Source organism: Manacus candei, unplaced genomic scaffold (genome assembly GCF_025592945.1).
Source record: "Manacus candei isolate 608988 ecotype Guabito, Panama unplaced genomic scaffold, ASM2559294v1 h1tg000455l, whole genome shotgun sequence".
Taxonomy (NCBI): domain Eukaryota; kingdom Metazoa; phylum Chordata; class Aves; order Passeriformes; family Pipridae; genus Manacus; species Manacus candei.
Genome location: NW_026138503.1, coordinates 47,816 through 61,247, shown reverse-complemented (window position 1 = coordinate 61,247; position 13,432 = coordinate 47,816). Strand labels below are relative to the sequence as shown.

Below are 13,432 nucleotides of genomic sequence, written 5' to 3'. Positions count from 1 at the left end.
CTCTGGGGCAGCGGAAAGTGAAACCAGCACCGTCATCCTCCTCCTCCTCTTCCTCCTCCTCCTCCTCCTCCTCTTCCTCCTCCTCCTCCTCCTGCCTTCCTCCTTCTCTCTTTCTCCTCATCCTGCCTTCCTCCTCCTCTTCCTCCTCCTCATCCTCCTCCTGCCTTCCTCCTCCTCTTCCTCCTCCTCATCCTCATCCTGCCTTCCTCCTCCTCCTCCTCCTCCTCCTCCTCCTCCTCCTCCTCCTGCCTCCTCCTGCTTTCCTCCTCCTCCTCTTCTCCTCTTCCTCCTCCTACCTTCCTCCTCCTCCTGCCTCCTCCTGCCTTCCTCCTCATCCTCATCCTGCCTTCCTCCTCCTCCTCCTCCTGCCTCCTCCTGCTTTCCTCCTCCTCCTCTTCTCCTCTTCCTCCTCCTGCCTTCCTCCTCCTCCTCCACCTCCTCCTCCTCCTCCTGCCTTCCTCCTCTTCCTCCTCCTCATCCTGCCTTCCTCCTCCTGCCTTCCTCCTCCTCTTCCTCCTGCTTCCTCCTGCCTTCCTCCTTCTCTCCTCCTCTTCCTCCTCCTCCTCATCCTCCTGCCTTCCTCCTTCTCTCCTCCTCCTGCCTTCCTCCTCCTCCTCCTCTTCTCCTCCTCCTGCCTTCCTCCTCTCCTCCTCCTCCTCCTCCTCCTGCCTTCCTCCTCCTCCTCCTCGCCCCCCATGGCCCAGGGGGGTCCCTCCGTGCTCCTTCCCCCCGAGGCCTCGTGCCCGCTGTGCCTGGAGCTGTTCCGCGACCCGGTGTCCATCCACTGCGGCCACACCTTCTGCCGGGGGTGCATCGAGCGGCGCTGGGAGGGCTCCGGGGGGGCTTTTCCCTGCCCCCGGTGCCGGGAGACGGCGCCGGAGCGGGGGCTGAGACCCAGCCGGGAGCTGGCCAAGCTGCTGGACATGGCCCGCCGGCTCAGCCCGAGGGTGCCCCGGGCCGGGGAGCGGCTCTGCCCGAGGCACGGCGAGGGGCTGAAGCTCTTCTGCGAGGAGGAGGAGACCCCCCTGTGCCTCAAGTGCCGGGGGTCTCCTCCACACCGGCTCCACGCCGCGGTGCCCATCGAGGAGGCGGCCGAGGAGAGGAAGGTGGGAGGTTATCCCGGGTTGGGAGGTGTTCCGAGGTGGGAAATTATCCCAGGGTGGGAGGTTATCCCAAGGTGGGAGGTTATCCCAGGGTGGGAGGTTATCCCAGGGTTGGGAGGTGTTCCGAGGTGGGAAATTATCCCAGGGTGGGAGATTATCCCAGGGTGGGAGGTGTCCCAGGGTGGGAGGTTATCCCAAGGTGGGAGGTTATCCAGGGTTGGGAGGTGTTCCAAGGTGGGAGGTGTTCCGAGGTGGGAGGTGTCCCAAGGTGGGAGGTTATCCCAGGGTGGGAGGTTATCCCAAGGTGGGAGGTTATCCCAGGGTTGGGAGGTGTTCCAAGGTGGGAGGTGTTCCGAGGTGGGAGGTGTCCCAAGGTGGGAGGTTATCCCAGGGTGGGAGGTTATCCCAGGGTGGGAGGTTATCCCAAGGTGGGAGGTGTCCCGAGGTGGGAGGTTATCCCAAGCTGGGAGGTGTTCCAAGGTGAGAGGTGTCCCAGGGTGGGAGGTGTCCCAGGGTGGGAGGTGTCCCAAGGTGGGAGGTGTCCCAGGGTTGGGAAGTGTCCCTGGTGTCCCCGGGAGGAGGAGGAGGAGGAGGAGACGGGGGCAGGGTTGTTTTCCTCGGGCACATCCGCCTTCCATCCGCTCCGGGCATCGCCGGGTGGGAATCGCCCCCTCCCTGATCCCGCATGGATCGGCCGGAGGAGGGAAAGGCGCCGACCGGGGGTTCCTCCTTTTCCACCCAGGAGAAACTCCAGGCCCACCTGCGGCTCCTCCAGAACAGGAGGGAGAAGCTGCAGGGGATGAAGGCGGCCGAGGAAGGGAAGAGCCTGGAATTGCTCGTGAGTGGCCCTGGGTGGTGATGGATTTACCCCTTCCCAAACCTTCCCTTCCCTTCCCTTCCCTTCCTTCCAAACCTTCCCTTCCCAAACCTTCCCTTCCCAAACCTTCCCAAACCTTCCCAAACCTTCCCAAACCTTCCCAAACCTTCCCAAACCTTCCCAAACCTTCCCTTCCCAAACCTTCCCAAACCTTCCCTCCCCAAACCTTCCCTTCCCAAACCTTCCCTCCCCAAACCTTCCCTTCCCAAACCTTCCCTTCCCAAACCTTCCCAAACCTTCCCATGGATGTGGAGACACTTCTGCGCCTGCCAGGGAAAAACTTCTTCCCAAAATCCAACTTAAACCCGGATTTTCGACAGGTTGTTGTGGATCTTTTTCTCCCACAAGTGGGACACATTCCCAGATTCCCCCTTATCAATCCTCAGGGAAAACAGGAATCACCCGACTGCCCCTTTCTCGCCTCGTTTTCCCTCCCCCCGATCTCTGACTAATCCATTTACGGGTTTATTTTCCACCTTCCCTTGCCGTCCAAAGTACAAAGATCAGAAAAGTCCTTTCCCGGCAGCTGGAAACGGGTAAAAAAAACCCCAAAAACAAAAAAAAGCGCCTTAATTTAAGATGGGAATTCCTCTGGAATTCCTGGCCGGGAGGAATCACCCCTCGGAATGACTCCGGGTATTTTTCCCGGGAGGAATCACCCCTCGGAATGTCCCCGGGTATTTTTTCCCGGGAGGAATCACCCCCTGGAATGTCCCCGGGTATTTTTCCCGGGAGGAATCACCCCCTGGAATGTCCCCGGGTGTTTTTTCCCCGCCGCAGGAGCGGGTGGACGCCGAGAGGAGGAAGGTCGTGTCCCAAATGCGGGAGCTGCGGCGGCTCCTGGAAGGGCAGGAGCGGCTCCTTCTGGCCCGGCTGGAAAAGCTGGAGCGGGAAATCCTCGGGAAGCAGGAGGGGAACATCGGCAGGATCTCGGAGCGGATCTCCGACCTCGCCGACAGGATCCGGGAGCTGGAGGAGAAGTGTCGGCAGCCGCCCTGGGAGCTCCTGGAGGTGGGATCCCGGGATTCCCAGAGACCCCCGAGCCCAGGGAATCCCAAATGGAACCCCGGGACTGAGACCCCGAGGGAATCCCAAATGGAACCCCAGGATTGAGACCCCAAGGGAATCCCAAATGGAACCCCAGGATTGAGACCCCGAGCCAAGGGAATCCCAAATGGAACCCCGGATCGTGTTTTGGGGTGGGAAGGGACCCCCCTAGACTTCCACCCCGATGGGTTTCCCTGAATCCTGCCCCAAAATCTTCACATAAAATGCATCTTTCCGAGCTTTTCTCCCAAATTATCCCCGGGAGACCCTTGGCCACCGGCCCCCGAGCCGAGGGAATCCCAAATGGAACCCCAGGATCGTGGTTTGGGTGGGAAGGGACCCCCTAGACTTCCACCCCGATAGGTTTCCCCGAGCCCTGCCCCAAAAACTCGCCATAAAACGCATCTTTCCGAGCTTTTCTCCCAAGTTCGGGATTTTAAAGGAGCAGAGGAGCTCGTTAGGAGCTCGTTAGCAGCAGGAACACCCTCCCGGCACATCAAAGGGGGGGTGAGGACATCAAGGAGCCGCGACCTCGCCCAGGTCCCCTCTCGGGGATGGCCCCAAACCCGTCATTTGGGCAGAGCAGAGCCCCGGGGGTCACCCCCAGGTCCCCCCCGTGGCCTCCCTGGTTGTTTGTACCCCGCTCTGACACTGCTCTGACCTGGTTTTCCGTCTCTCCCCCTCTCTTTTAGGGCAGCAGAGAAATCCTGAGCAGGTTTGTGGCTCCTCCTTCCACGCTCGTGTTGTTTTCCCTGTGCCTGGTGGACCCCAAACCCCCCCAAAAAAAAACCCCAAAACCCCCCAAAAAACCCCAAAACCCCCCAAAAAAACCCCCAAAACCCCCCAAAAAAACCCCAAAACCCCCCAAAAAAACCCCAACCCCCCCCAAAAAACCCCCAAAACCCCCCAAAAAACCCCAACCCCCCCAAAAAACCCAAAACCCCCCAAAAAACCCCAAAACCCCCAAAAAAACCCCCCCAGACCCCAAAATCTGTGACCCCCCATGACAGGGACACGTGGGATGCAACCAGGACACCCCAAAGGTCCGAGGAGGGTGGTGAAGGTCAACTCTCCCTCTGCTGCTGCCCCTCTGTGACCCCTGAAAACCCCCCTGGTCCCGCAGGGACGAGCTTTTCCTCCTCATCCCGCCAAAAATCGGGAGCCAGCAGCTAAAATAGAGGAATTTTAAGGGCTGAGGGGTCCCCCCGGGTGGGAGGGAATCTGGAATTAACCTTTTTTCCCCAGGCTGGAGGAGGAGAATGCCCAGGAGCCAGAGGAGACACCCCCCGAGCTGGGGGAGCAGCTCCCGGGGCTGCCCCGGCCCAAGGTGGCCCTCAGGGAGGTGCTGATGACATTCCAAGGTAGGAAAAGGACAGGGAAGGGGCTGGAAGTGGGGCTGGGTCGGTGCCACCTCCAGAAACCACCTCCCAGGGGAGAAAATCCCAAATATTTCCACGTGGGAACTTCCCAGGGGAGAAAATCCTGAAGTTTTCCATGTGGAAACTTCCCAGAGGTGAGAAATCCCAAATATTTCCACACGTGGGAACTTCCCAGGGGTAAAAATCCCAAATATTTCCATACGTGGGAACTTCCCAGGGGTGAGAAATCCCAAAGGTTCCCAGGTGGGAACTCGGGAGAGGGAAGTCACCCGAGGATTCCTTCCCTCTTCCCAATGGAGCAGCAAAACCATCCCCACTCAGGACTCTCTTTGGCCCCAAACCAAGCTCTCTCTGCTGTCTTTCCTCCTCTCCCTCCCTTGTTTTTCCTCTTCTTCCTTCCACTGTCTTTTCTACTTTCCCTTTTTTGTCTTTCCTCCTCTCCCTCCCTTGTTTTCCCTTCCTCTCCCTCCAATATTTTTTCTCCTCTCCCTCCATTGCTTTTCCTCCTCCCCCTTATCTTTTCCTCTCCCTTGTTTTCCCTCCTCTCCTTTGTCTTTCCTCCTCTCCCTCCCTTGTTTCCCTTCCTCTCCCTCCAACATTTTCCCTCCTCTCCCTCCCTCGCCTTCCCCACCCTCCCAACCCACTCCCACCCCATCCACCCCCCCCCAGACCCCCCCAGCCCTCCCCTAGAACCCCCCAAACCCCCCCTAACCCCCCCAAATTCCCTCCCCAGCGAGCCTGACGCTGGACCCGGACACTGCCCACCCCCGGCCGCCCCTAGAACCCCCCAACCCCCCCCTAAGCCCCCCGAATTCCCTCCCCAGCGAGCCTGACGCTGGACCCGGACACTGCCCACCCCCCGGCTGCCCCTATAACCCCCCTAACCCCCCCAAATTCCCTCCCCAGCGAGCCTGACGCTGGACCCGGACACTGCCCACCCCCGGCTGCCCCTACAACCCCCCAAACCCCCCCAAACCCCCCCTAACCCCCCCAAATTCCCTCCCCAGCGAGCCTGACGCTGGACCCGGACACTGCCCACCCCCGGCTGCCCCTATAACCCCCCTAACCCCCCCAAATTCCCTCCCCAGCGAGCCTGACGCTGGACCCGGACACTGCCCACCCCCGGCTGCTGCTGTCCGCGGACGGGAAGCGGGTCCGCTGGGACGGGGGGGCCCGCCGGCCCCTCCCCGACCACCCCAAACGCTTCGACTCGTCCCGCTGCGTGCTGGCCCTGCAGGGCTTCACCTCGGGCCGCCACTTCTGGCGGGTGGAGGTGGGGGCCGGGGGGGCGGCCTGGGCGCTGGGGGTGGCCAAGGAGTCGGTGCCCAGGAAGGGGCGGCTCCGCGTCCAGCCCGGGGGGGGCATTTGGGCCGTGGGGCAGTGCGGGAGCCGCTGCCAAGCCCTGGCCTCGCCCGCCGTGCCCCTGGCCCTGCGGGACCCCCCCCGGGTGGTGGGGGTCTTCCTGGACTACGAGGGGGGGCGAGTGGCCTTTTTCGAGGGCGGGGAGGGGGCGCCGATGTTCGCGTACCCCCCGACGAGCTTCGGGGGGGAGAGGGTCCTCCCCCTGCTCTGCCTGGGCAGGGGGGGGCAGTTCACGCTGTGCCCGTGACCCCCCCGGTCCCCGTGACCCCCTCCCCAGTCCCCGTGACCCCCCCCCGCTCCCGGAAAATCCCCCTTTTCCCGGCGTTTCCATCGACGAGAAGGAACAAGTTCGGGACGATCCCGATCCCAGAGATTTTCTGCTCTGCCTGGGCAGGGGGGGACAGTTCGTGCTGTGCCCGTGACCCCCCCCTGTTCCTGTGGCCCCCCCTATCCTGCCTCGCCCACCGAGAGGGATTTTGGGGTGGAAAATCCCCCTTTTCCCGGCGTTTCTGTGGACGAGAAGAAACAAGTCTGAGACGATCCCGATCCCAGAGATTTTCTGCTCTGCCCGGGCGGGGGGGGACAGTTCGTGCTGTCCCCATGACCCGCCCTGTCCCTGTGACCCCCCCCCCTCGTCCCCGTGACCCCTCCGGTCAAACCTTTTAATTACGAGCCCTTTTACTCGCAAATCCTCTTTTTACGGGTCCTTTCACTTCTCCTTTCGGCGCAGGAAGGGGCTCGGTGGCAAAAATTCTCACCTCGAGTTTTCCCCCGTCGAGCTCGGGACACTCAGAGTGAAACTTTCGGGCTCGGAAAAAACAACTTTATTTTGGGTTCGTGTGGGAAAAAAAAGGTCGATTTTTTTTTTTTTTGGGGGGGGGGCGCCCCTCTAAACGAGCCGTTAATTAAGGGCGCGTTAATCACCGGGAATTCTCACCGGGCGCGGGGTCAGGAGGGAGATTTAGAGTGGGGTGACGGGAGGGGGCGACAGGAGGGGGTGACAGAGAGGGGGTGACGGGAAAGGGTGACAGGAGGGGGGTGACAGGGAGGGGGTGACAGGAAAGGGTGACAGAGAGGGGTGACAGGAAGGGGGGTGGCAGGAAGGGGTTGGTTGGATGTGGTGACAGGGATGTGGTGACAGGGAGGTGAGACAGGAGGGGGTGACAGGAAAGGGTGACAGGAGGGGTGACAGGAAGGGGTGACAGGAGGGGGTGACAGGAAAGGGTGACAGGAGGGGGTGACAGGAGGGAGGTGACATCCAGGGGACGCCTCCCCTCGCTCCACGCTCGCCCCCGATGAAAGCGGCTCCCCCATCCCGGGGGTCCCCCCCGTCCCGGCTGCCCCCCGAGGCCTCCTGCCCCGTGTGCCTGGAGCTGTTCCGCGACCCCGTGTCCATCCACTGCGGCCACACCTTCTGCCGGGGGTGCATCGAGCGGCGCTGGGAACGGGCCACCGACACCTTCCCCTGCCCCCGCTGCCGGGAGCCGGCCCCGGAGCGGAGCCTCCGCCCCAGCCGGGAGCTCGCCACGCTGCTCGCCATCGCCCGCGGGCTCGGCCTGGGGGGCAGAGAGGAGGAGGAGGAGGAGGAGGAAGGCTGCGGGAAGCACCGGGAGCCGCTCCGGGTGTTCTGCAGGGAGGACGAAGCGCTGCTGTGCGGGGTGTGCCGGGAGTCCCGCGTCCATCGAGCTCACACCCTGGTGAGCCTGGGGGAGGCCAGGGGCGAGTATGAGGTAAGGGGGGGGGAAAGGGGGGTTCTGGGGGACCCCCTGCCCTGGCCCGGGGTGGAAATGACTCCCCAGAGCTGCCCCTCTGGCGCGTTAGGGGGTGGAAGGGGGTGGTTCCCCCCACTTTGTGGGGTTGGTACGGGGGGGTTTGGGTGTGGTGGGACTCCTGGTCCATGGTTGGAGTCCTGGTCCATCCCTGGCTGCACTCCTGGTCCATCCCTGTTGGGCTCCTGATCCATGGTTGGACTCCTGGTCCATGGTTGGACTCCTGGTCCATGGTTGGATTCCTGATCCATCCCTGGTTGGATTCCTGATCCATGGTTGGATTCCTGATCCATGGTTGGACTCCTGATCCATGGTTGGATTCCTGGTCCATGGTTGGATTCCTGGTCCATGGTTGGATTCCTGATCCATCCCTGTTGGACTCCTGATCCATGGTTGGATTCCTGATCCATGGCTGGATTCCTGATCCATCCATGGTTGGATTCCTGATCCATGACTGGACTCTTGATCCATCCCTGTTGGACTCCTGATCCATGTTCGGATTCCTGATCCATCCCTGTTGGACTCCTGATCCATGGCTGGGCTCCTGATCCATGTTTGGATTCCTGATCCATCCCTGTTGGACTCCTGATCCATGGCTGGGCTCCTGATCCATGTTTGGATTCCTGATCCATCCCTGCTGGGCTCCTGATCCATGTTTGGATTCCTGATCCATCCCTGCTGGACTCCTGATCCCTTTTTGGACTCCTGATCCATCCCTGGGCCTTTCCCAGCCCGGATTTTCCCGTTCTGTCCCTTCTCCCTCGGCACAAAGCGGTGCCCGAGGAGGGGGGAGCTGAGAAGGGAGGCGGGAGGGGACCCCCCAAATTCCTGGGAATTCCCAACCGCCTCCCCCCCAGCTCCAGGCCTCCACCCGCTCCCACCTCCTGGGCTGAAAACCGGGATCCATCCCCTCTCCCAGAATTCCCAGACCCTCCTCTCCCTGTTCCTGGAGGGATTTAGGTCCCCAACCTCTTCCAGCCTCTGGTGCTTCACCCCTAAACCAGCGGGAATGTGGGCAACCAAAAAAAAAGGGAATTTTTTCCTGGCCCTGGAGCGGAACCCCCTCCCCAGGGTGGTTTTTTGGGGGGATTGTCCCAAATTTCCAGAGAATTCTGGGCCTTTCCTGCTTTTCCCTCCCCCCTCAGGCACAGCTCCAGGCCCGGCTGCAAATCCTGAGGGAAGACAGGGACAGACTCCTGGAATTCCGGGAGGCCGAAATGAGGAAAAACTGGGAGTGTTTGGTAAATCTGCCGAGCGGAGGAGGGGGCGGGATCGGATTCCTCGGGAATTTCGGGATCTCAACGCTTGGGAATTTTGGGATTTGATTCCTTGGGAAATTCGGGATCTTGCTGCTTGGGAATTTTGGGATTTACTTCCTTGGGAAATCCGGGATCTCACTGCTTGGGAATTTCAGGACTTGATTCCTTGGGAAATTCGGGATCTCACTGCTTGGGAATTTTGGGATTTGATTCCTTGGGAAATTCGGGATTCGCTTCCCTGGGAAATTCGGGATCTTGCTGCTTGGGAATTTTGGGATTTACTTCCTTGGGAAATCCGGGATCTCACTGCTTGGGAATTTCAGGACTTGATTCCTCGGGAAATCCGGGATCTCGCTGCTTGGAAACATGGGGGGGGGTCTCGTGTTGGATTTGGGGGTGGGGGGCCATCCCTGGGCTCGGGATCCCTCCCCCAGTACCGAATCCCGTCCCCGTTCCCGCAGGAGCAGACGGAACGCGAGCGGCAGAGGATCCTCGGCCACTTCCAAGGGCTCCGTGTGTCCCTGGAGGATCACGCCCGGCGGCTCCTGGCCCGGCTCCGGCGCCTGGAGACGGAGCTGGAGAAGGAGCAGGAGGAAAACCTGACCAGCCTGACCCAGGAGATCTCCCGGCTGGAATCCCGGATCCGGGAGCTGGAGGAGAAGCGCCGGGAACCCACCAGGACCTTCCTGCAGGTGAGGGGGGAGGGATGGAGCTGGGAATCCACCCCAGGGACTCGGGAATCTCCTCCTTGAATCCACCCCAGGGACTCGGGAATCTACTCCCATTTTAACCTTTCCCTGAATCCAAGCTCTGTTCCCGAGTTCCCTCTTCCCTCTCTCTCCTCCCACTTTAACATTCCCCTGATTCCAAGCCCCGTTCCCAAATTCCCTCTTCCCTCTCTCTCCTCCCACTTTATTTCCCCGATTCCAAAACCCATTCCCTGAATTCCCTCTTCCCTGTTTCTCTCCTCCCACTTTAACCTTTCCCGAATTCCAAGCCCCATTCCTGAATTCCCTCTTCCCTCTCTCTCCTCTCCCATTTTAACCTTTCCCTGAATCCACCCCATGGCCTCGGGAATCTCCCATTTTAACCTTTCCTTGATTCCAAGCCCCATTCCCTGAATTCCAAGCCCCATTCCCTGAATTCCCTCTTCCCTCTTTCTCTCCTCCCATTTTAACCTTTCCCCAATCCCAAGCCCCATTCCCTGAATTCCAAGCCCCATTCCCTGAATTCCCTCTTCCCTCTCTCTCCTCCCATTTTAACCTCTCCCTGATTCCAAGCCCTGTTCCCAAATTCCCTCTTCCCTCTTTCTCTCCTTCCACTTTAACCTTTCCCCGATTCCAAGCCCCATTCCCAAATTCCCTCTTCCCTCTCTCTCCTCCCATTTTAATGTTTCCCTGATCTCAAGCCCCATTCCCTGAATTCCAAGCCCCATTCCCTGAATTCCCTCTTCCCTCTCTCTCCTTTTCCAGGACATCGGCAGCACCCTGAGCAGGCACGGATGGGAATTCCCGACTTTTCCAGGCTGGGATTTGGGGCTTGGATCTCCCTCGGAGGCCCAAAATATCGGGATTTGGGGTCAGGGGGTTCCTGGGGCTCCCCTAAATTCCTCCCTCCCTCCTTCCCAAGGTTCCCAAATGAACATTCCCAGCTGCCCCCGTCGCCTCTCCCGCGGCTGGAAAAGAAAATCGGAAAATTCCGGGAGAAAAATCTTGTCCTGGAGGAGACCCTGAGGAGCTTCCAAGGTATCGTGGGGGTTATATTGTATTTTTACATTAATTAGATGGAATTTTATGTGTTTATTAGGTTTGTTATAGAGGTGTGTGGCATTAAATTATATTTGTTTACTTAGGGTGCATTTGATCACAATTTTATTTTATTGCAATTTTATTTATGAGGTAAATTTATATTTATAAGGATATATTTATAAGGCATATTTCTAAGGTTTATTATATGTATTTTATTTATAAGGTATATTTTATTTCTTTGATTTATTGCGATATTATTGCCGTTTTATTTTATTGCAGTTTTATTTCTAAGGTACAAACAATTTATTGACGACTCACCAATTAATAAATCCGATATCAATTAACGTGTCTCTGCCCTCCCCCCCCTTTCCAGACATCCTGATGTTCGAGTTGCCCGAAAAGAGTAAGTTTGGATCTCCAAGGAATCAGGGAATCCTCCCCAGTGGGAAAAACTCCCTGAGGAATCAGGGAATTCTCTCTGGGAGGGAAAAAATTCCTGAGGAATCAGGGAATCCTCCCCAGTGGGAAAAATTTCCTGAGGAACCAGGGAATTCTCTCTGGGAGGGAAAAAATTCCTGAGGAACCAGGGAATCCTCCCGGGGTGGGAAAAACTCCCCGAGGAATCAGGGAAGGGAGGGAAAAACTCCCTGAGGACTCAGGAAATCCTCCCCAAGAGGGAAAAACTTCCTAAGGAATCAGGGAATCCTTTCTGGGTGGGAAAAACTTCCTGAGGAATCAGGGAATCCTCCCCAGTGGGAAAAACTCCCCGAGGACTCAGGGAATCCTCCCGGGAAGCGCCGGAGGAGCGGGATGGGGGGTGGTCGGTCCGGGAGGTTCCCTCGGGATCATCCCTCTCTTTTCCCCCCCCCCCGGCAGTTGTGGTGACCCTGGACCCCTCCACGGCCCACCCGCAGCTCCTGGTGGCCCCCGACGGCCGCAGCGTGAGCTGGGAACCCCCCCGGGACCCCCCTGAGGACCCCCCAGAGGAGACCCCCGAGGATCCCCTCGAGGACCCCCCCGAAGAGGGTCTCGACCCCTCCGACCTCTCCCTGGAACCCCTTGAGGACCCTCCCCAGGAGGGTCCCAACCCCAACTCCTTCAACCCCTCCTACCCCTTCCCAGACCCCCCCGAGGACCCCCCCCAGGAGGGTCCCGACCCCTCCAACCTCTCCTACCCCTCCTACCCCTTCCCAGAAGCCCCCGAGGACCCCCCTCAGGAGGGTCCCGACCCTTCCAACCCCTCCTACCCCTTCCCGGACCCCCCCGAGGACCCCCCCCAGGAGGGTCCCGACCCCTCCTACCCCTCCTACCCCTTCCCGGAACCCCCCGAGGACCCCCCCCAGGAGGGTCCCGACCCTTCCAACCCCTCCTACCCCTTCCCAGAACCCCTCGAAGACCCTCCCCAGGAGGGTCCCGACCCCTCCTACCCCTCCCCGGCCCCCCCCTCGGGCTCCCCCGACCCCGGCCCCGACCCCTCTGTGCGGGGCCACCCGGGTGTCGCCTCCGGGCTGTGCTGCTGGGACGTGGAGGTGTCACCGCGGGGCTCGTGGGCGCTGGGGGTGGCCCCGGAGAGCCCCCCGGGCGAGCTGTGGTCCATGGGGCTGTGCCAGGGGCAGCTCTGGGCGCTCACGGCCCTGGAGCGGGTGCCCCTGGCCCGGGTGAGGGTGCCCAGGAGGGTGAGGGTGTCCCTGGACCACGACGGGGGCCGGGTGGCGTTTTTGGACGCCGAGAGGAGGGCGCTGATCTTCGCCTTCCCCGCGGCGGCGTTCGGGGGGCGGAGGGTGCACCCCTGGTTCCTGGTGTGGGGAGAGGGCGCCCGGATCGCCCTGTGCCCCTGAGGGTCCCCCCCGGGGGTGGGGGAGTCAGGGGGGTCCCCCCTGTTTCCAGGGCTGGCTGCCTGAGTCTTTCCCCTCTCTCCGTGCTCGGTGTCCCCCCGGAAAGAGGGAAACCCCAAAAGGAAGCACTGGTACGATGGGAGCCACCCCAAAAATAGGGAAACCCCCAAAAAAAAGCACCACCCCAAAAATAGGGAAACCCCAAAAGGAAGCACTGGGATGAGGGGAACAACCCCAAAAATAGGGAAACCCAAAAAAAAAAGCACCATCCCAAAAATAGGGAAACCCCAAAACGAAACCAACACCATGGGAGCCACCCCAAAAATAGGGAAACCCCAAAATGAAACCCTGACACCATGGGAGCCACCCCAAAAACAGGGAAACCCCAAAAGGAAGCACTGGCATGATGGAATCCTGCCCCAAAATAGGGAAACACCAAAACTAAGCACTGGCGTGATGGGAACAACCCCAAAAATGGGGAAACCCCAAAAGGAAGCAGAGCCACGTCTGTCCCCCCCCCACATCCCGACCCCTCCTCTCTCCGATGAAGTAAAAAAGGGTTTCCAGGCTGGAACATCCCCCTCTGTCCCTGGTGTTCTTTGGGTTCAAGGGGGAGGGCTGGAATTTCGGGTGATCAAAACCAACCCCCGTTCCCGCTGTTTGCCCCCAAAAAGATCCCCCACCCCCCTGTGTGGGTGGTTCCTGAGGGGGTTTTGGTGGTTCCTGAGGGGTTTTGGTGGTCCCTGAGGGGTTTTTGGTGGTCTCTGAGTGGTTTTTGGTGGTCCCTGATGTGTTTTTGATGGCTCTTGAGGGGGTTCTGGTGGTTCCTGAGGGGGTTTTTGGTGGTCCCTGAGAGGTTTTGGTGGTCCCTGAGTGGTTTTTGGTGGTCCCTGAGTGGTGTTTGCTGGTCCCCAAGTGGTTTTTGCTGGTCCCCAAGTGGTGTTTGCAGGTCCCTGAGTGGTTTTTGCTGGTCTCTGAGTGGTTTTTGCTGGTCCCCAAGTGGTTTTTGCTGGTCCCCAAATGGTTTTTGCTGGTCCCCAAGTGATTTTTGAT

At 59.9% G+C, this 13,432-nt stretch overlaps 2 protein-coding genes across 2 annotated transcripts; both read left to right on the top strand.

Annotated features, from left to right (window-relative positions):
- The first annotated feature begins 238 nt into the window (after nucleotides 1-238).
- On the top strand, nucleotides 239-6,132 carry LOC127465644 (E3 ubiquitin-protein ligase TRIM39-like). Its single transcript, XM_051776156.1, has 6 exons — nucleotides 239-1,106; nucleotides 1,846-1,941; nucleotides 2,761-2,991; nucleotides 3,720-3,742; nucleotides 4,273-4,388; nucleotides 5,495-6,132. Exons 1-6 carry the CDS (start codon nucleotides 696-698, stop codon nucleotides 6,013-6,015), a joined length of 1,398 nt encoding a protein of 465 aa, XP_051632116.1. The 5' UTR covers nucleotides 239-695; the 3' UTR covers nucleotides 6,016-6,132.
- An 893-nt stretch (nucleotides 6,133-7,025) lies between these two features.
- On the top strand, nucleotides 7,026-12,553 carry LOC127465646 (E3 ubiquitin-protein ligase TRIM7-like). The gene is made up of 8 exons (XM_051776158.1): nucleotides 7,026-7,498; nucleotides 8,683-8,778; nucleotides 9,258-9,488; nucleotides 10,269-10,291; nucleotides 10,426-10,541; nucleotides 10,918-10,947; nucleotides 11,421-11,508; nucleotides 11,989-12,553. Exons 1-8 carry the CDS (start codon nucleotides 7,064-7,066, stop codon nucleotides 12,380-12,382), a joined length of 1,413 nt encoding a protein of 470 aa, XP_051632118.1. The 5' UTR covers nucleotides 7,026-7,063; the 3' UTR covers nucleotides 12,383-12,553.
- The last annotated feature ends 879 nt before the right edge of the window (nucleotides 12,554-13,432 follow it).

Bases quoted from the DNA above. Each gene is read 5' to 3' on its own strand.
- LOC127465646 (XM_051776158.1), top strand. From the start codon at position 7,064: ATGAAAGCGGCTCCCCCATCCCGGGGGTCCCCCCCGTCCCGGCTGCCC. The intron at 10,542-10,917 runs GTATCGTGGGGG...CCCCCTTTCCAG, and splicing joins GACCCTGAGGAGCTTCCAAG to ACATCCTGATGTTCGAGTTG. The intron at 10,948-11,420 runs GTAAGTTTGGAT...CCCCCCCGGCAG, and splicing joins GTTCGAGTTGCCCGAAAAGA to TTGTGGTGACCCTGGACCCC.
- LOC127465644 (XM_051776156.1), top strand. From the start codon at position 696: ATGGCCCAGGGGGGTCCCTCCGTGCTCCTTCCCCCCGAGGCCTCGTGC. The intron at 1,942-2,760 runs GTGAGTGGCCCT...TCCCCGCCGCAG, and splicing joins GGAAGAGCCTGGAATTGCTC to GAGCGGGTGGACGCCGAGAG. The intron at 3,743-4,272 runs GTTTGTGGCTCC...TTTTTTCCCCAG, and splicing joins AGCAGAGAAATCCTGAGCAG to GCTGGAGGAGGAGAATGCCC.